Source organism: Diceros bicornis, chromosome 13 (genome assembly GCF_020826845.1).
Source record: "Diceros bicornis minor isolate mBicDic1 chromosome 13, mDicBic1.mat.cur, whole genome shotgun sequence".
Taxonomy (NCBI): Eukaryota; Metazoa; Chordata; class Mammalia; order Perissodactyla; family Rhinocerotidae; genus Diceros; species Diceros bicornis.
Genome location: NC_080752.1, coordinates 37,945,686 through 37,968,278, shown reverse-complemented (window position 1 = coordinate 37,968,278; position 22,593 = coordinate 37,945,686). Strand labels below are relative to the sequence as shown.

General features: G+C 35.5%; 1 protein-coding gene across 13 annotated transcripts in view; it reads left to right on the top strand.

The window, feature by feature from the left end:
• The window catches only part of EIF4G3 (eukaryotic translation initiation factor 4 gamma 3), a 328,826-nt gene that overhangs the window by 150,065 nt on the left and 156,168 nt on the right, over positions 1-22,593 (top strand). For 9 of the 13 annotated variants that reach the window (XM_058553132.1, XM_058553124.1, XM_058553130.1 and 6 more), the window contains 2 exons: positions 17,699-17,794; positions 19,148-19,261. In XM_058553132.1, coding sequence (XP_058409115.1) covers positions 17,765-17,794; positions 19,148-19,261 — 144 coding nt within the window. In that variant the 5' untranslated portion in view covers positions 17,699-17,764. Of the gene's footprint in view, positions 1-32; positions 79-17,698; positions 17,795-19,147; positions 19,262-22,593 lie in introns of all 13 variants that reach the window. The other 4 variants (XM_058553120.1, XM_058553119.1, XM_058553129.1 and 1 more) reach the window with 2 other exon arrangements.

Below are 22,593 nucleotides of genomic sequence, written 5' to 3'. Positions count from 1 at the left end.
GATTTATAGTGTACATTTTTTTAATTTATTAGATGAGCCATGTCATCAGGAATGAACAATTCTGCTGAAGATTAACTAGTAAGTAATAAGACGAACTTAATGAGAATCTGTCTGGAGAGACATTATTGTTTTTCATCTTTCATGTCTATCATCTTTCTTGATTTTTATGAGAATGAAAAATTATAAGAAGTTGAGCATTCTGCAGGAAAATCCCTGTGCTATATTTCCAGTGTTATGGCTGACAGAAAAAGTTAGAGGTGACTTAAATAAGATATAGAAGTCCATATAGTTTTGTCATGGTAAATAGGATATATGTGGTTTGATTTGTCTTCAAACCTGTTTTTTAAAGCTGTTCTATTGAATATGCTTAATTCTTACTTATCATTTTTCACTGTTACAGACCATCTCTTTGAATAAATAACAAGATTTTCTTAGAAGACCATTCTTCTGAAAAATATCTGGGTACCAGATATTTCTAGAGTACGTACTGTGTGCTAGGCACAAGTGGGTTTATTTGAAAAAGGCCACCTCACAAAGTTTAAGGAAGATAGTTATTTTCCTTATAAATGGCCAACTCTGTATTTAAGCCATTTATTTCTCTGAGTAGATTAAATATCCAAAGTCTATATGACTGTGTATTCTAAGCTCCAGAAGAATATTAGTCCTGGAATCAGGAAACTTGCCTTTTGGTATTTATTCACTTTTCTGCATATATTTTTATTTCATAATAGAGTGCTTGTAGAATCTTTGCTAACACCTTGCTACTGGACCTTCTGGGAAGGTCCAGTTACCAGGTTTCTTTCTTAGCACTCTTTCCTTGAACTCTCTCACCCTCCCTCTGTCTCTTTACTCTCTGGAAATTTAGGTAAGGTTACTTGCCTAGAAATCCTTTCAAGTGCATATAATTAGTTTTCCTACATTCTTTATATCTTGAGAGGTAGGCTGAACAATGTTCTGGCCTTCCACTACTCTCTCTAGGTCCTTGCCGCATGACTGTGGTGCAGCAAGTGGATACATTGCTCTCCTGTTGCTATCATCCCTAATTTTCCTGGGCAAACTTCCCCATTCTGTGAGAATTTTAGCATTTGGCTCACAACTTACTTCTCCATTTTACGTTGTGCCATCTACCATGAGGACTTCTAGCATTCATTTTTGCCCTATCCAGCCATTGCCTGTGGACTGCTGGATTCACCCTCCTTTCTTCCCTTTTTTTTACTTCCCCAGAGCAACCATATATGGACACATACCCAGCAACCCATATGGACACAGTCTAGACCTGCACTGCCTGATACTATAGCCACTAGAGCCACCTGTGGCTTTTGAGCACTTGAAATAGCTAGTGCAAATTGGGATGTAGTATAAAGTGTAAAATATACCAGATGTCTCAATTTTTATATTGACTACAAGCTGAAATTTTTGATATATTGGGTTAAAATTAATTTTACCTGTTTATTTTTACTGTTTCTAATGTGGCTACCAGAGGGGGTATGTGTGTGTGTGGAAGATTAGCCCTGAGCTAACATCTGTTGCCAATCTTCCTCTTTTTCTTGAGGAAGACTGGCCCTGGGCTAACATCCGTGCCCATCTTCCTCTACTTTATATGGGATGCCACCACAGCATGGCTTGATAAGTGGTGCATAGGTCCGCACCCGGGATCTGAACCTGTGAACCCCAGGCCGCTGAAGCGGAGTCTGCAAACTTAACTGCTAGGCCACTAGGCCAGCCCCAACCAGAGATTTTTAAATTACTTATGTGGCTTGTATTCTATTTCTGTGGAAGAGTGCTGGTCTAGACCTGGTGTCTACCTAGAACTGTTCTGGTTTTGAGTTCTTGAAGTCTAAAATTTCTCTGACCACAGCCTCTTGCTTCTACCTTTCCCATGTTTAGTCCTATTATACCTGTTTTACAGCCTGCAACCCTTTAATTATGTAATCCCTTTCTGTTCTCAATATGACAAGCCCCTTCCTGCCTTCACATTCCTCTTGTTTAGCCTTGATGCCATCATTAATTATTATTAATCCCTAGCTCCCTTTCTTTCCTCAATTTCTGTATTTTGCCAGTTCCCATCCCTGAATCAATCTAACATAGCAGGTGTTTTTCTCTACTCTGGCTCCCAGGATGAAGAGTTCTTCTGTAGAAATTTAAATACCTTTGTTGATGGACTTTATTAAAAAAGTATGATTTCTTAGGACAGCTAGACTAAGCTATACTAAGCTGTAATTTAGCTGTTTGGTAATCCTATTAATTATCAGTAACTGACTTACAGTTATATCCTGCACTGTGCTTTTCATCTGCACGAGGTTGGCCAATATAATCTTATAAAAGAGTATGTTATAACATGTTCAGTTTGAAAAAATAATAATAAAACAGCTGACCACCACTCACCTTGAGAAATCAGTTACCAGTATCTTTGAAGCCCTCATGTGCCCCTCCTTTATCCCAACCCCTTCCTTTCTCTGTACAGTTAATCATTGTCTTGAGCTTTGTGTTAATTGCTGTTTTGTTTCACCACATATGTTTGTTTCCCTATGCTTGCATTGGTGTCAGCAGATTGAGGTTCACCTTTTGAATTAGCTGTTATAAATGTGATCTTGGGCAAGTTGCTTTATTTCCTCTGAACCTGTTTTCTCATTTTTAAAATGATGTGCTTCATAGAGGGTTTGTATTATTAAAGTAGATATCTGGCAGTAAACCAACTCTCAATAAAGGTGTTTACATCCCACCTTTCAGAAACTGCATCTTTCCACTTTAAAGATTCATTTTCTTTTGCTTATCTCAGGAACGTTTATTTCAAATAATTTTCTGTTATTTGGTCTTGTTCTCTAGGTGATCTCATCCACTCTCATGGCAAAGACTGTTGCTTTTATACTGCTGGTTCCTAGATCACTCTCTGTAGTTGACTCTACTCTATACGTGTCTAATTACTCTGTACACTTTTGTATCTGGGGGTTTCTTTGATAGTTAAAACTCAACATAATGCAATTGAATTTATCACTTTTTCATCCAACACAGAGAAAACAGCTAATGCAAAGACATTAAGAGAAAATAAACTTGGTATGTTTGAGGGAAATAAATAAGGCCAGTGTGGTTGGAAAGTACTGGGATAGGAGGTGAGGTCCAAGAGGTGCCCTGGGGCCCAATAATTTTTGGGTCCAAGTGCATCCTTAGCTACCCAATCCTCAAACTCTGGATTGTCAGCTTCCTTACCCCTTATCTCTAGTTGCTCAGCAAGTCCTGCTATTTTGGTGTACTAATTAGCTCTCAAATCTGCCTCCTTTGTGTAGATTCATTGTGGTAGACAAGCAGACCCTTCTCATCGTGTTCCTAGACTATTGCAATAGCTCCCTAACTGCTGGTATCCCTGATACAAATCTTCTCCAGGACTCCATATTGTTGTAATAGTTGTTTTTGTTAAACAAACCCAATGATATTGCTGCCCTGTTCAGCATCTCCTGGGGTTCCTTTCAAGGTAAAGTCCTTACTTATCCTGACACATCTTTTTAGTCCACCCCTAATCTAATTCTATAGCCTCACCTGCCCCTATGCTCTGGCATTACTGACCTATTCAGGGTTCAGCAGACATGTCCTACTTTTTTAGGTCTTCACGCTTCTGTTATACTCTGTTTTGCGTACACATGGTGCCCCTCTCCTCTTATGGCCACCTGCCAGCTCATCCATCCATCCCTTGTTGAACTGTTAACTGTGGAGGCTATCTGGAAATCTCCTTCCAGGAAGAATTAATCAATTTCTGCTTTACTTCTTGACATGTTTTTCACATTCCTTATAGCACTTTCTGTATTCTGTTAGAGCTGAGTTAAGTAAATTGTAAATCATTTGAGCACAGGAACCATGTCTTTTTCAACTTTATTTCCAGGACTTCTTGTTGATGCTGAAAAAAAATTTTTTTAATTGTTACATTTTAAATAATGTATGATTTGAGGTTTTATTTCATTCCAATTTGAGTAAAAAGTTTTTGTGTCCCTAATGTTTTTTGTTGATGATACTACTGACTAATTAGCATCCTCAAAGGAAAGAAAACGTAAAGCAGTTTTGCTTTCAGGCCTTGTTATTCGTAGTAGAAGTCAAGAACGTGGACCATATCATTCAGGGATACTTTGGAAAGAAAACCTAGGGGATGTATTGGTCATGTCCAGAAAAAGCGTAAGTTGTATGGACAGTGCGGTGATAACTACCTTCACCTCCAGGTCAACTGGAGAGATATGTTTTTCTCCCAAGTAGACCTGGCGTAATTGAGATGAAATTTGCCAGCCTAATTAGCCTCCTCTTTTTGCTTGTCTTTGTTTTTATATTGTCAGGAGTGCTTGGTGTGTTGATTGAGGTGAGGGTAGAACCATGTGATGCCTAAAATGAACTTTATCATAAACTGGTTGGTGTTATTGAGGGAAAGGTTTCAGGGAACTGTAACTTTTTAGTGGGAATGGGAGAAGAAGCCAAGTGTTGTGGTGAGACAGAAATTTCCACTGAGTTAACTGGGAGCAGGAAGACCATTGGTGGGTGACTCAGCTGTTTTCTAACCCTGTCTCATGTGATTGAGTGTGCATGATGTCTGTTTATTCTCGGCAGAGTAAGTACTAGGGGAGTCATATTACGCAGCAGGCATAATGTTTATTTAACCAGCTCAGTGATGATCTAAAAATAGCTTGTAGGGGGATTTTTGTTTTCTTTCTACATTTAGCATCATAAGATAGAAAAATCACAATGGAGACCCATCCTAAGGGCTTTCCCTTACAGATAACTTTGCATATATAGTTGGCCAGTACTATTTCATATCTTTCAATGTAAAGATGAAAGCTTTGGTATTTATATATAAAAGGTTAGGAACAGAAGATAGCCTTCTAATTATCCAGAAAATAATTCTGCACAATTATATTTTAGCTCATATTCGTGACAGATAACGAATTTTGGGTGCTTCAGGGCCATCATTGAGGTATTTGTGTGCTTAGTATTTACATAGGAACTTCTTTTTCCTTTTTGTGAGGTTATAGCAAGTGCTTTTTTGAAATGGAAATGTTAGTGCTGGATATTTGCTGAATTTAATGTTAATATTAAATTATGATAGTAGTAGTTTCACACTGATTTTCTTGATTTACTCGCTTTGTATTCAAGGATTGCAGTACCATGTACTGTAATTGAGTCTTTCAGTGTGTCAAAAAGTGATTATTATTACCCCTGTGTACCTATTTATATGCTTGGCTCTGAAGGAGAAAGCACTTAGAAGCCTGAGCGTATCTAATAATCATAATCTGCTCATTTGTCTGGGAAGCAGTGAGTCACTATGATTTATTCTTTTTGACATTTAAGTGTTCTTTCTCTTCGAAGTGCAGCATATGAGACATATGAACTTGAGTATGAGATTATTTCAAAAGGGAAAGGGAAACTGGATTCATTAAGAAGAAATAAATGCCAGCATCTTATTTACAACAATGTTTAAGTGGGGATATTTGATTAGTCTAGTAGTCTGTAGAATTACATTACTTACAGGCTTGATGCTAAGTATAAAGTAGGAGATACATACTTTTTTATGTTGATGAAAAAATGACTTGTGTATTAAACAATTATAGCGCTGTACTAATTTGTTTCGTTCTGTGTTTCAAAAAAATATTAAGGAAGCATGAGACAATTTAAGTTTTTATTTTCGATATTACACTGTTAGAATATTTTCTGGGATTTCTGTTTTAGCATCTTTTTAGTTGGTGCAGTCATTAGGAATTTAATATACCTGGAATGGTATATTAAAGTACATACTTTCTAATTCGCTGCATGTAAATGGGATCTGACTTGAACATCATTTGAAAATAGTTCGAACAATTGCACTGGCTTTATTTGATCCCATATCTGCCCTTATCGCAATAGATAAATAACAAGTTGGTCATTTCTCAATGTTAAAATTATCTGGGCCTAAAAGCCTAAGGTTCAGCCACAGTGCTTGGGCATGTTCCAAAGAACAAATAAGCAAATGATTTTAGGTAAACTCAGCTATTCCACAGCAGAGAGATTCCTGTCAGATTGGCACTTGCAACAGATCTCCCACTGAACCCGAATCAACATGCAGAGACAATGTTTTCTTCTGTAGTGGAGGAATTATTTCCATTTCTAGTGTTTCTTGATGTTGATGAATGTGAGGTGGGGTGGGAGGGTTTGTTTTTGTTTTCTAATAACACCTCTTGCTTCCTGAGGTAGGAAAATATGTATTCTGCCTGGGTCTGATTCTCCTTCTTATTCTCTTTCCTTGGAAATAAAAGATAAAAACTTGGTTTTCCCCTTCACTGAAATATATAAGAGGCATTGTGTTTTGTGCAGACTGCTAAATGATGATTTTAAAATCTGTATTATACAGTCTTACCCATTTTTAAATGTACAGTTCATGAGTATTAAGTACATGCACATTTTTGTGCAACCATCACTACCATCTATCTCCAGAACTCTTTTCATCTTCTAAAATTGAAAGTCTGTACCCATTAAATAACTCTCCATCCTCTCCTTCCCCCACCATCTGGCAACAACCATTCTGTTTTCTGTCTCTGAATTTTGACTAGTCTGGATTCCTCATAAGTGGAATCATATACTATTTGTCATTTTGTGACTGGCTTATTTCATTTAGCATAATGTCCTCAGGGTTCATCCATGTTGTCAACATGTGTCAGAATGTCTTTATTTTTTTTGACTGAGTAGTATTCCATTGCATGTATACACTGTGTTTTGTTTGTCCGTTCACCTGTCAGTGGACACTGGTTGCTTCTGTGTTTTGGCTATTGTGAATAATGCTACTATGAACATAGGTATACAAATATCTTTTTTAGACCCTGCTTTCAGTTCTTTTGGGTATATATCCAGAAGTAGAACTACTGGGCCATATGGTAATTCTATTTTTAATTTTTTGAGGAGCTGTCATACTGTTTTTCTTAGTGGCTGCACCATTTTACATTCCTACCAGCAATGCATAAGGGTTCCAGTTTCCCCACACCCTCACCAACACTTGTTATTTTCTTTTTTCTTTCTTTCTTCTTTTTTAGTAGCCGTCCTAATGGGTGTAAGGTGGTAGGTATCTCATTTTGGTTTTGATTTTTATTTCCCCAGTGATTAGTGATGTTGAGCATCTTTTCATGTGCTTATTGGCTATTTGTGTACCTTGTTTGTTTTTTGTTGTTAAATTATAGGATTTCTTTGTATATTCTGTGTATTAACCCTTTTTCAGATACATGATTTACAAATATTTTCCCCAACTTTGTGTGTTTCTTTTTCACTCTGTTGGTCGTGTCCTTTGATTCCCAGAAATTTTTAATTTTGATGTAGTCCAGTTTATCTTTTCTTTCTTTTGTTAATTGTGTTTTGGTGTCATATCCAAAAAAATCATTGTCAAATCCAGTATCATAAAACTTTCCCTTGATATTTTATTCTCAGATTTTTATACTTTTACCTCTTAGGTTTTGGTCTTTGATCCATTTTGAGTTAATTTTTGTATATGGTGTAAGGTAAGGATCCAGCTTCATTCTTTTGCGTGTGCATATCTAGTTTTTCCAGCACCATTTGTTGAAAAGGTTGTCCTTTCTGCATTGAGTAGTCTTGGCACCCTTGTCAAAAATAATTTGACTACACATATGAGGGTTTATTTCTGGACTCTCTGCTCTCTTCTGTTGGTCTATATGTTTGTCTTTATGTCAGTACCACATTCTTTTGATTTCTGTAGACTTGTAATAAGTTTTGGAATTAGGAAGTGTGAGACTTGCAACTTGGTTCTTCTTTTCCAAGATGGTTTTGGCTTTTCAGGGTCCCATGAGACTCTATGTAAATTTTAGGATGGATTTTTCTATTTCTGCAAAACATGCTGTTGGGATTTTCCTTTTTTTAAATTTTTCCCCCAAAGCCCCAGTAGATAGTTGTATGTCATAGCTGCACATTCTTCTAGTTGCTGTATGTGGGACGTGGCCTCAGCATTGCCGGAGAAGCAGAGCGTCGGTGCGCGCCCGGGATCCGAACCTTGGCCGCCAGCAGCGGAGCGCGTACACTTAACCGCTAAGCCACAGGGCCGGCCCAGCTGTTGGGATTTTGATAGGGATTTCATTGAATCTGTAAATTGTTTCAGGTAGTATTGACATGTTAACAATATTAAGTCTTCCAATCCATGAACATGGAATCTGTTTCCATCTATTTGTGTCTTCTTTAATTTCATTCAGCAGCATTTTGTAGTTTTCACTGTACAAGTATTTTACGTCCTTGGTTAAGTTTATTTCTAAGTATTATTCTTTTTGATGCTATTGTGATTGGAATTGTTTTCTTAATTTCCTTTTCAGATTGTTTATTGTTAGTGTGTAGAAACACAACTGATTTTAGTGTATTAACTATCCTACAACTTTAGTAAATTTGCTTATAACAGTTTTTTGTGAAATCTTATAGGGCTTTCTACATGGATCATGTTTGTGAACAGAGATAATTTTACTTCTTCCTTTCTAATTTGGATGCCTTTTATTTCTTTTTCTTGTCTGATTGCTCTGACTAGAACTTCCAGTACTATGTTGAATAGTTGTGGTGAAAGCAGGCATCTTTGTCTTATTCCTGATCTTAGTGGAAGACCTTTCAGTCTTTCACCATTGAGTACGATGTTAGATGTGGACTTCTCATATATGACCTTCATTATATTGAGGTAGTTTCCTTCTGTTCCTAGTTTGTTGAATACTTTTATCGTGAAAGGATGTTAAAGTTTGTCAAATGCTTTTTCTGCATTAGTTGAAATGATCATGTTTTTTTTTCCTTTATTCTGTTAGTGTGGTGTATTGGACTGATTGATTTTTGTATGTTGAACCACTCTTGCATTCCAGGAATAAATCTCACTGGGTTGTGGTGTGTAATCCTTTTAATGTGCTGTTGAATTCTGTTTGCTAGTCTTTTGTTGAGGATTTTTGCATCAGTAATCATCATGGATATTGTTCCATAGTATTCTTCCCTTGTAGGGTCTTTTTTCTGGCTTTAGCTACAGGGTAATGTTGGCCTTATGGGTTTGGAGATGTTCTCTCTTCTTTTTTTTGGAAGAATTTGAAGAGGTTTGGTGGCAATTCTTTAAATGTTGGTAGACTTTCCAGTGAAGCCATCTGGTCTTGGCCTTATCTTTGTTGCAAGGTTTTTGATTACTGATTCCATCTCCTTTCTGGTTATAGGTCTGTTTAGTTTTTATATTTTTTCATGATTCAGTATTAGTAGGTTGTGTGCTTCTAGGAATTTGTCTATTTCATGTAGATTATCCACATTTGGGTGTACACTTGCGTAGTATTCTCTTTATAATCCTTTTTATTTCTGTAAGATCAGTTATAATGTCCCCTTGTTCATTTCTTATTTTAGTTGAGTCTTTTCTCTTTTTTTTCCCTTAGTCTGTCTAGCGAAAAGTTTCTTGATGTTGTTGATCTTAGTTTCACTGATTTTTTTTCCTGTTCTGTATTTTTTAATATCTGCTCCAACCTTTATTATTTTCTTTCTTCTAACAGCTTTCGATTTAGTTTGGTCTTCACTTTCTAGTTCCTTGAGGTGTAAATTTAGGTTGTTGATTTGAGATTTTTTTTTAATTTAAGCGGTTACAGCAATAAATTTCCCTCTTAGAGCTGTTTTTGTTGCATCCCATAACTTTTGGTATGTTGTCTTTTCATTTTCATTTGTCTCAAGATATTTTCTAATTTTCTTTGTGATGTCTTCTTTGACCCATTGATTAAGAGTGTGCTGTTTAATTTTCACAGTTTTGTATATTTTTCATCTGCTGTTGATTTCTAGTTTTGTTCCATTGGGATCAGAAAAGATAGTTTTTAAAATTCATTGAGTCTTGTTTTATAGCTAAATTTATGGTCTGTCTTGGACCGTGTTCAGTGTGCGCTTAAGAAGAATGTATATTCTGCTGTTGTCAGATGGTGTGTTTTGTATATCTTTTAAGTCCAATTAGTCTGTAGTATTGTTTAAGTCCTCTGTTTCCTTACTTATCTTTTGTCTGGTTGTTTTATCCATTATTGAAAATGGGGCATTGAAGTCTCCTACTATTACTGTATAACTGTCTATTTCTCCATTTAATTCTGTCAGTGATTGCTTCATAAATTTAGGAGCTCTGATAACTGGTGCATATATGTTTATAAGTGCTATATCTTCTTGGTGAATTAACATTTTTTTGGTTATACAATGTCTTTCTTTGTCTGTTGTAACAATTTTTGACTTAAAGTGTATTTTATCTGATATTAGTATAACCACTTCTGTTCTCTTTTGATTACTGTTTGCATGGAATATCTTTTTCCTCTTTTCACTTTCCTTAGGTTTAAAGTCAATCTTTTCTAGACAGCATATCATTGGATCCTGTTTTTTTTTTTAATCCATTCTGCCAACCTATCTTTTGATTGAAGAGTTGAATCCATTTATATAAAATAATTACTGATAGAGAAGGACTTACTGTTGCCATTTTATTTATTTTCTATATGACTTACAGCTCTTTTTTTTTTTTTTTTTTTACAAATCATTTTCTCCTTTACTGCTTTCCTTTGTATTTAGTTGAGTTTTTGTAGTGACATGTTTTGATTCCCTTCTCATTTTTTTGTGTGTATATTCTATAGATATTTTCTTTGTGGTTACCGTGTGGATTATGTGTTACATCTGAAGTTATAACAATCTATTTTAAACTGATAACAACTTAACTTCAATTGCCTGCAAATACTCTACTGCTTTATACCTCTGCCTCCTTCCACTTTATATTATTGGTGTCACAAATTACACCTTTATATATATATTGTGTATCCATTAATGTAGATTTGTAATTATTTTTATGCTTTGTCTTTTGAATCCTATATAAAATAATAAAAAGTGGAGCTATGAGCCAAAATTACAATAATACAGGTTTTTATATTTGGCCATGTACTTCCCTTTACCAGAGAACTTTATATTTTTATATGGCTTCCAGTTACTGTTAGTATCCTTTCATTTCCACTTTAAGGACTCAGTTCAATATTTCTTATAGGGCAGGTCTTATGGTAATGAACTCCCTCAGTTTTTGTTTATCTAGAAATTTCTCCTTAAATTTTTTTTTTTTTTGGTGAGTAAGATTGACCCTGAGCTAACATCTGTGCCAGTCTTCCTCTACTTTGAATATGGGACACCGCCGCAGTGTGTAGGTCTGCACCTGGCATCTGAGCTCGCAAACCCCAGGCTGCTGAAGCGGAGCACGCAAACTTAACCGCTTTGCCACTGGGCCGGCCCCAAGAGAAAGGGAGGCATATTTTATACAAGCCTTTTCAGAAACTTGTGGCTATTCTTTGATACTACACCAAACTCAACAAGTGGTAGTTTCTTAAATATTAGTTGCAGTGTGGAATCTGAATCCATATTAGTGAACTTTTGGTACTCTGTTAGATTAAAAGCTATTGGTCTGTCTTGCACTTGAATTAATTATTTACTGTGTATGATTTTGTAACATCATGCATTGATCATTTGAAAAATATTGCTTCACTGAGTTGTGCAGATCTTCCACGTACTTTTTATTTTACAATATAAAAAAAATCAGTCTCATGAGAAAAGTCTGCACACTGGGAAAAGTGCCAGGCTCATTGTGACAGATACACATTTTCCAAAAGTCCAGTTTTCATTTGAAAGCTTGGATTTTATCATTGGTAACAAATACTTTCAATTTTCTTTTATGTGACAGGCTCACTTTTTTCATTTTCAATAAAATGACTGCCATGTCACAAAGTCTGCATAAGTGTAGTTTGTCTGTTATTTATTCTTTCAAGTAAAATGGTGTTGCATGAATAAAGCATCTAGTTCAGCTTGTGACTCACAGTCAATTAAATGCTTTTTCTCAATACAACCCCAGTATGCTACGTAAGTGCTTTATTTCTCTTCTCTCATTTGACCATACTGTACATTAAAAAGTCATGTGCTAAAGCTTTCTTACTATGTGATTCCATTTTTATAACATTCTTTGTATGACCAAATTATAGAGATGGAGAGTAGATTGCCGGGGCTTAGGTGCATGAGAGCTGGAGAGGGGAGGGAGGAAGGAAAGAAGGTGCCTGTAGTTATTATAGGGTAGTACAAGGGATCCTTGTGAAGAACCTTTTCTGTATTGTAACTGTAGTGGTTGTCACATAAATGTATACATGCGATAGAATTGCCTAGAACTAAATACACACACAAATGTGTGTGCATGTAAAACTGGTGAAATCTAAAAAAGGTTGATGGATTTATCAATGTCATTTTTCTGGTTTTGATATTGTATTATAGTTATATAAGGTGTTACCATTAGGGGAAACTAGATGAAGAGCATATGGAATCTCTCTGTATTATTTTTTAAACTCCATGTGAATCTATAATTATCTCAAAATAAAAATTAATAAATTGTACTGTCATATAAATGACATTCGTAAGTATTGACTCTTTTTCATTTTTTTTAAAGTGAGGACTTGGTGAGAGTGGGGGAGTGAAGAATACAAAGACTACCAGTATTAAGGCACCAGTAGTTTCACCCACCTTTGCTTTTCTATCATTAGTGCAAATGTCAATACAAATAATATCTTAGCATTAATATTATGAAAATATTTTACCTCACAGACCCTCTAATAAGGTCTCAGGGATGCCCAAGACTCTGCGGTCCTCACTTTGATAATCAGTGGCATAAAGCTTCAGTCTTTATTTAACTGAGGAAAACAAGTAATGTGTTTGAGACTGCGTATCAAGTTCAGTGATAGGTCTCTGCTTCTCTTTCCGTTGTTTTATACTATAGTCTTGCTTCTTGGATATTTTTGTACTTCTGTAAAAGTAGAATTACAGATATTTGTAATCATATAAAAATGGTAGACATGAGAAGAGTAAAAGTTTGGAATTAATAGCTTTCTACACCTGTACTGTGCAGTATGGTAGCAACTAGCCATATCTGGCTATTTAAATTTAAATCCTAAGTGATTAAAATGTGTATAAATAAAATTTAAATAGGATTAATGGTTATAGAGTTTCAGTTTTGCAAGATGAAAAAGAGATCTTTTGCACAATGTGCATATGTTAACACTACTGTACATTTAAAAATGGTGAAGATGGTAAATTTTATGTGTTTTCTACCACAATAAAAATCTTTTAATGTAATAAATTTATTTAAATCAAATCAAAAATCATTTTTTCAGTTCCATTAGTTACATTTCAAGTATTTAGTAGCTCCACGTGGTTAGTGGCTACCATGTCGGACAGTGCAGATACAGAAGATTTATAATCATTGCAGAAATTTCTGTTTACGCTGGTCATGTAACACTCTGGAAGACGGTTCTCAAGAGGTTGAAGGTGCTTGGAAGCGTTGTAAATGCCAGCATGGTCAAAGTGCTGGTCTAAACTTTAAGATATTATCTTTGCTTCTCTGGGCAGATTTAAGTGTCAAACATTCATGTGTCTGGTAGAAGAATTTCTTACTATATATCTTAGAATAGCTAGTAATAAGAATGAAGAAATACATATATGTATATGTATACATACACGTAAAGAAAATTTTTTCAGCAAAATTAAGAACTTTTATAAATTATTAGTAATAGTCTATTTAAAAAAATTATTGGTGTAGCTAGGTAGACTTTTCATTCAGATTTTGAAAGGCATTCCCAGCTCTAAGATGATAGAAATAGACTTGTCTTTAGCACCTTTACAGTTTCGTATTTGACATTCCAACATTTTTAATCAATCTGGAATCTTTCGTGGTACTATAAGTTGGGGGTATACATCCACCTTTCCCCCTAAATGATTATGTAGTCATCCTAACACAATTTATTAAGTAATTCTGTTATTTTTGTATTGATTTGAAACGCTACCAGTACATTCTGTATATATTTGTGCTTATTTCAATATTCTCTGTCAGTACCATTCATTCCATATCATTAAATGTTCCTCTGTATCTTTTTTTAAGGACTGCAAAGGGTTATACTCTAAGGCTGAGTAAATACTTCTTACATCTATATCTCTCTCTTTACTGATTAAATTGTGAACTTCTCGAAGGTTAAACAGCAACCATGTATGCACATAGCCCACAACATAGTGTCTTCTTTGTGTTAGATTTCTATAAATATTGTTGATTTAATTTTCATTGTGATTTATGAGATGACATTTCAATTGTGTTTCATCCCTGAGTTATATGTCAGGTGCTTAGAATAGTGCCTGAAACATAGTAAGAGCTATATAAATGTTTTCTGTTATAATTATTTTTGTTGGTTTAAGTCCATTGTATTGTGAAAATGGAAAATCCTTGTTAATTTTTTCACATATCTGTATTTTGAAAGCCATCACATCTGGACCTAAGATGCTATGTTCGTGTGTTCTATCTTGTAATGGAATTTACTCTCAGATTTTTAAGTTTAATTGTCCAAATTACTGTTTTTTAAATAGTTATTAGGGTCTCAAAGGTTATGTATGCAGCACAAGGTCTATTTTGATTGGCTTGTCTTCATTGGCATTCTGTTAACAGTTTGTCAGTTAATGCCATTTACTAGTTTTTCTTGTTACTATTGTGTTCTTAGCTCCCCCAGTTAATAAAAAGAGATCAGTGACTCAAATGGGTTCATTGAAACATAAAAGTAATGATGAAAATGAGAATGTAAGTCTATGACTCTTGTAAATGTGAACAATGAACTGGATTGCAGTTTAAGTATAAAATATTCGTGTATATGTCCTTGGAGAGGTAAATCTTTGTCGTAACTTGGAAGGTATCTGAAAAGGAAAAGTGGAAACAAAACCTATGATGACTATCAAAATGAAACTCTACTGATCTATCCCTAGTTCTCTGTGCATTTGATGTTATGAAATATGCTCATAGAATGTTCCCATTCAAGCTTCTGCAGTATTTTTCTTTTTTGTGTGTGTGAGGAAGATCAGCCCTGAGCTAATATCCATGCTAATCCTCCTCTTTTTGCTGAGGAAGACCGGCTCTGAGCTAACATCTATTGCCAATCCTCCTCCTTTTTTTCCCCAAAGCCCCAGCAGATAGTTGTATGTCATAGTTGCACAACCTTCTAGTTGCTGTATGTGGGATGTGGCCTCAGCATGGCTGGAGAAGCGGTGTGTCAGTGTGCGCCTGGGATCCGAACCCGGGCCGCCAGTAGCGGAGCGCACGCACCTAACTGCTAAGCCACGGGGCCAGCCCCTCTGCAGTATTTTTCAACAAAGCGTAGTATATTAAGCAGGTCATTCCAGGGTAACTTAATCGATAAACTTGGTTAATCATGTCATTAAATGCAGAGAAGAGATGAGAAGCATGGAGACATCTTTCACAGTTGCACTCCTTGCAGCAACAACAGGTACAAGTCACATCATTACTAAGAAATTTCTAAAACCTGCCTCAAAGAATGGAAAAACTCAGAGAGAATGCTGAGTGAACTTTTGGCAAAATTCCTTTATCACTGCCCCTGTTAAAATCCCATATCGCTAATGGCACAATGGCATACATTGTGAAAAGGAATCACTTCCCTGTGTGGCTGTCATCAGATATTATGCTTTGCATTTGGATGAAATCAGCTCTTGGCATATATACAGTTTAAATAGAAGAAGTAGTACTTGATTATTTTTTATCTGTTTAAAATAGTAGTTCCAAGCTACAGGAAAATAAATTCTCTTTTATTAATAATCATTTTGAGAGCAGTATACAGTTTCAGTATTGAGAGTACCGGCTATATGTGTGACCAGGAAGGGTGTTATTACTGAATGAAAGAACTTGTGTGGAATGCTAATTTACATACTGCGTTTTCAGTTAGTTGTAAGTGTGTTGTTGTCTTATGTGGCTCCAGTGTTAAAGATATTAGTGAAAATTTTGAATAAGGTCAAATATGGCCATCATGCATATTTTCAGCATGTTCTGTGAGAAAAAAGTGCTGCTGTTCCTTTCTGTAGTACACTAGCTATGAGAGGGCAAAAAAAAAAAAAAAAAGTTCCTCACCTAACTTTTGAAGTGTAGAAAGAGATAACAGTTCTCTGTTTTTATAAAGTGGTATACCTCAATGTTGTATTTAGTATCTTGACAGCCAGAAGCTTATGCTTTAACATACCACCAACTAAATGTTGAGAATAGTGTCAAGATTTCCTTAGACCAATGAGTCTCACCACTGAGAACATGACTTTCTTAACACTTGATGACTTTCTTTAATTTGATAAAGAATGAAATTTTACAACTATATCCAAATATTGTAATAGAACTTGATGAAATACTTTTCAAATTTGAATGTAGCCAGAGTTGATAAGAAATCCATTCACCACTCTTAAGTTGAAATAGTCAAGCTTTCAGCCTTCCAGAGTTTGAGTGTGATACATACACATAAACTTAGTGTCTGAAACAGTGCTAAAATTAATCTTTGATGAGAAGCCTCTAAGTACCTTTTGGGTCATATTTGATCCAGTTATTACCTATTTGATAGATGCGAGATGCTTGCTGCATGTTTTTCAATTGTGGCCAGATTTAGTAGAACAAAAATGAAAAAGGAAATTAGCCTGATGTGGAACATTATAGAGAGAGCTGAAAGGTTACTGTGTTGAAAGATTGTAAAATATCCTCTGTTAATATGAAACTATTTTTTTCATTTTGTCTTGTTTTCGTTATTTGAAAGATATGACGAATCTCTTCAGACATTTGCTTTAAATTGGTGATCCCAGCTGAGCTAGTGTTAAATGGTTAACAGATGCCAAAGTTGTAGAAAGTTTTTTTTTTTTTAAGCAAAGTTAGAATACTTTCTAGACACATCATTTACTTAGTTACCTTGGGTTAGATACTTAAATTTTCTGACTCTTGATTTCCTCATTTGTAAAATTGGCACTGTGGTAACTAGAGGGACAGCAAATGACTTTACCTCATTTAATCGTAGCAACTGCCTTGTGAGGTAGGTGTGTTAATTTCTTTTTACATTCATGGGAAAGATAAATTACTTGCCCAAGCTAACGAACATAGTGAGTGGCAGTTGTTAGGATTTGAATCCAAGTCTTGTGATTTTGTGTCCGTTGCTCTTGCTAGCATTTCATTTTAAACATGTTACAAGTATTTTTTTTTTCTGAAATCATTAGCACATAGTATATTGGTCTTTAGCATTTAACATGGATTCATAACAAAAAGCTTATATTCTTATTTTCAGAAAACGGATGATAAATTAGTATATATTATATGACCTCTTATTCCAAACTTTTATATAAAGTTCTTATTGATTGTAGATTTTTATGGGGTCATGTAAAAAGATTAAGGTGTAAGCAGTGAAAGAGAACATCAATAATATAGCAACTGTTAACCAAGTGAACTGCTAATTTGGCTCTGGAATGTTTTCCTCAGCAGCTACCTTTGCTTATAGAGACTTTGGAAAACTCACCACAGCAGTAACAAGTTCTCTCAGCCATGTTTGAGTTTGTTTGTGGTGTGGGTTGTCCATTTCAGTAACAAATGAATTAACAGTGAGTGTTCTTTGTACTCATGGTATTAAATAATCACACCTAGATACTGAGTGGCTGATGTCTCCTTATCAGGAGGTTTAAGGTAAACTTTAAAAAAATGCTGCATTGATTCTGGATTGCTGAATATTGTGATATAGATAAGTTTTAAAAGTAGAGCTGTAAACCACATTAATAAATAGTTCTAGAAACTTTTTTTTAACGCTTTGAATTTGAGTTACCATGGCATATTTATTCAAAATATGATATTGTTCTTGCCATTCTTTGACAGACCCCTTATCCCTCTGGACAGAATGCAGGTCCAACCACGTTGGTATACCCTCAAGCCCCTCAGACAATGAATTCACAACCTCAAACCCGTTCTCCGGTAAGTAAGCAGACGCTTGTTCTAGATAGTATTCTCCACCTAAGTTTGTGTTTATAGTAGCTTGGGTTCCTTTGGCCGATATTTTTACTTGATTTTATAAATTTGTTCCAAAGACAATTTATTATTATTGTTTTTGGTTAGCATTGCATTTTCAGACATTTCCTATATGAATAATTTAAATTACTAAGAAAAAGAAGAAGTCTTTTTATCTTCTTTTACTTTCCTATGGCATGATTTTTTTAAAAATTCTGGTTGCATTCAAGTTTACTTCATTTCAGCTCTTAATTTGTTAGTTGTACTGTTCAAAATTCAGGAGAAGAGTAAAGCACAAAGATTTTTAAATTAAATTAAATTGCATTAATTAGACTCTCAAATTCCAGTGGTTTGGGAAGTAAGGCTTCTGAACTGGTGTCACTAGATCAGTTCTAACCATTTGACAATGTGGACATGTGCAATACATACACCAATGGTGTATTCATGTCTTCAGATTGTAAATAAATTGTCATACAAATGTAGATACTATCATCCTCTTTGCTCATCCTTTACATGGATTACAATAAGTATAGCAAAGACTGAGAATTTACTCAAGGTTCATCCCGCTGTTTCACAAAAGTCTACAGTGGCTTCAGCTGTCCATTCCTTAGAACGTCGTGTTCTGCCCCGCATGATTAGTTTTTGCTAGAAGGTGCTTCTGTAACATCTCACATCCCTACTTGGACCTCAGCTCGGTGTTTTCCTCAGAATACAGGGATCTTCTTTTGGTTCCCCACCCCTGCTTTTTTGTCTGTGGACAGGAATGTTTCATTTACTGTTCATTTGGTTTTATGCATGAATTTAGAAATGTTGAAATGTGTGAAAGAACTGCTCAAAGAACTAGGAGAGCATAGACTGCACCAAAGTGTAATCTCTTTCTTACCCTCTTCCTATCTTCCTTTTCCCTGTTGCCCTCTTGTCCAATACCTGTTCTTAGATCCTGGTTCTCCCCAGGGGGTGGAGGAACCATTCTAAGGAGGTGGGACTTTGGTCCTAGTTGCCTGTTTCCTTGTCTCTTCTTTTGCTGAAATGGCCAACAAGATGTCTGTTGCGAGTTTTGTTCTGAGTGGTTTGGGGATGTGGACACTTGACTCCTTGGAGTGGGCCTGAGATCTCACCAGATTAATTTAGATAGGCCCTGGTTCTAATCATTAAACATGGAACATTATGGTAAGCTCTTATTGCAAAGAATTCTATGGCCCTCTTTACCCCCCACTCCCTTTATAATTATTTTTTAAAAAAAAGAATTAAATTTACATGGTTAGAACTGGCGCAAAACCTCACTGAAGAGCTGCATCTCTAAACCAGTTTTTTTGACAGCCCAGCAGAACAGTGCCAATACATTGCACAGACAACTGGAAGAGGAGGAAGGTTTTGGAACAGACTCCCGTTTACAGGTCCTTGGCTGGAAGAGGCTGGATAAAATACTGCATTGTAAGCAATGTAACAAACTGTACTTCTTGCAGGCAGCGGTGCCTCCGGCACTCATTATTTTTGACCACATCCGTTTATTGGCTGATGAACAGAAATGCATTGATTGCTTCCTCTCTCAAAGACTAACCTAGCATGGCAGTTTCTGCCAGGCATAGTGGGGAAAAGAATAACAAATTGGGTGGGTCTTCTCTATTGGGAATTAGACAGGAATAATTTGGGGTTTAGATTTTTCTTTATTTTAAACTTGAAGAGGGATATCCCTTTCAGATGAATTTGATTTTAAAAGATAAATTTTAAGGCTTCTTTTTCCCTCTTTCCATTTTGTAAATAACAAGGGGGAAATTGTCTGTAGTTTCAGCCATTTTTCTGTGGTCATAAACTCTTCAGATACTATCCTCTATGCAGTTTTTGCCATCCGCTCTGCTAGTGATCATTACCACCCCCATTACTAAAAACCACACATATAACATTCCATTACATACCCCAAAACAAGTGCAAGACTAGCAGATACCGGACTACTCTTGCTTGTTGTTTTGGGTCCAATTTTCTTTATTTCATTTGTGTTGGTGCTGGGAGGGTGAAGTTGGGATATGAAATTTGGCAGGATTGCATTTTGTTTTTACATCCCAAGTTGCCATAGTCTAGTCTCATCCATCCCACAGCTATCCCAACTGGTGAGGAGAGGTAAGCTGTCGCACTAGGGAAAAGACCCTTCCCATGGCTTTGTAGAGTAGCTAAAGCTTACTCCATTCTATTTCTGCATTAATGGGCCATTGGCAATTGCACAGTTTAGGCTTTTCTGTTCTTCCCTGGACAGGTGCCTTTGCAATCCAACTGGCTTCAAGTGGTTCCCTCCTTCCTTTAGGGTATCTTTGTGCCTGTATTTCTATTTGATGCTTAGTATCTTAGTTCAATTCATATTGTTGAAAATCTTGTTTAAAAGAAAAAATACTGATAAAGCTACCTATCTGTTCCATTTTCTGGTTGTACTGGAACTCTTTAAACAGTAACAGCCTCCAAAATAGTGAAGCTATTGAATACTTAATTGGGAGAGGGGGACAGTTTGGCTTTTGCAATAACCTGTAACCATTGGTTATTTTTATATTTTGTGGTGCTAAGTGCCCAAGTTACATCGTTATGTTGGCCATGCCCAGTTACCAGAAGAGTAAGTGAGTGGGTAGGTGGGTGGCATTAACATCGGGTCCAAGTTAACAGAAGATTGCTTTCCTTAATATCTACAGTCCTCACCATCTTAAAGACCCCTCTTAAAAAAATAAGGAAAAAGAAAAAAGAAACAAAAATTTCTGTCTTTAATATGAGCCAGCAGCGACTACAGTTTGTTCTGTTGCTTACAGTTACCCACAGGATTAAGACTATTGTCATTCCAAATGAAAAACTCAATAGCCAATGGTGACTAGTGCAAAATAGACTAGGGTACTTTCCCACTAACTTAAATTGTGTTTTTTTTTTAAAATATATGTATAATTTTATCAAGTACTCCTCTTGGTTATAGAAAGTTCTCTTTTGACTGGAACATTCCAAATATATAAAGTTTCAACCTTTACTTTAGAGCCTTAGACATGGAACCTTTCTGTGGAACAGTGATAAGACAGGTACTGCTGTACTCAGGTTAATTTTTTACTGTGGCCCTTCTCTCCCATTTTCTTCGGAAGTGTCATGAAGAAACCTCTCACTTCCACCCTCTACTTTCATACCACATGGGTGGTATTGCCTGTTCTTGAAACTTGATGTCCATAGTAGAGGTGTGATCTGTTTTCTTTTCATAATTGGAAAACTGAAAATATAAGACCTCATTTTCTTTGAAGAGAAAATGTTCTGCAAGAAGTACAGCTGCCATTATCATCATTCTGAAAGACAGTTTTACATTGGCCAGCAAGTATAATGGCTGACCTAGTACACTCTAATCATGTAGGTCATTGAGAGCTCATTAAGTTATGCTAAATAACTTCAAAATATGTTAAGGCACTTTTCATTACTTGAACATTAGGTGACATTTTAGCTTCTAAGGTGAATTCTTGATAGAACTGTCTTCAGCCGTCTGCTACATTATGGCATGTGTTCCTTCGCAATTTTTTGAAAAATTTTTATTTGAAATGTTGGTAGTTGGGGAAATAATTCCAAATCTCTTACAAATACTATTGCGGGAAACTTAAATTCTGAGTACGAGGGATTATTTTTTAACCTTCAGTCTGATTCTCCTGTAGTGATGAGCTGATGGAAAGCTCTGTAGGAAATAAAACAACTGAAGATAAATATTTTAGCTCCTTAAATGTGTTAAATAAAAGCCCTGTATGGTTTGCATTCAAAACCGCTTTCTAAATATTTTATTCTCACTATTAAAGAGGTTGGTTAACATTTCAGTAGTTAATGTACCAGTAGCCACTACGTGACACTACGTGCCCGAATATTTTTCTGTGTCTAGTGAAATCACATTGGAAGCCCAGTTTTGTTCTGATGAAGAGTTATTTGATCTTAGTATTTAAAATTTTATGGGTGAAAAAGCTTTTTCTTCCATTCTAAGTTAGGGAAAGTAAGAGTTGGAATATATGTTATCCGCTTTCAAGTACTCTGTGCTTTAGCTGAGGAGTTATGTTTTCTTTTGTTTTTATTCTCAGTATCAGATAGCAGTAGGTACATATGTATGGTGTTGTGCTGTTGTGTATAAATAGTAATTGAGAGATTTGACTTCTTTTACTCTTTTTTCTCCTGGAGCTTATAATAGTACCACTTTGATTAATCATGTTAGAGAGTGATGTTCTTTACTAGCTGTTTGCTTTGATATGCCTGTTATTAAACTTGACATTAATTGCATTTAAACATATATATAATTATATATTTGTTATTTTTATATATGTATAAACACATTTATACATATATATAAATAAAATTTTATTCTTTAACTCCGAGAAATAAAGGAAGATACTGAAACTTCCATTTCATGTGTGAGATACCCCATTTATCTTAAGTAAATTTGAAATCAGTCCTGTTACAGTCTTTATTTCCTGTTGGATATTATAATTACCTCTTGGCTGTTTCTTATAATGTAAAAGCATTTCTCATTCCCTCCAGCTATATCAGTTGCATAAGCATACTTTTCATATGTTTGTCTTAATATAACCACTTAGTGTTTTAAGCTTTCTTTTGCTTCATTTTAGAGTTTTTCTTTTTTAAAAAATATTCTGTCAGAGAAGCACCCTTATGTGCCTAACAGCTTAGCTGTTTCTCTCCCAGCTGATAAATGGCAAACTATTCCTGGTAGTGGTGTTAACCTGTTGAATCTTAGTACCTGTCTGTCACTGTCCTGCTGCAAA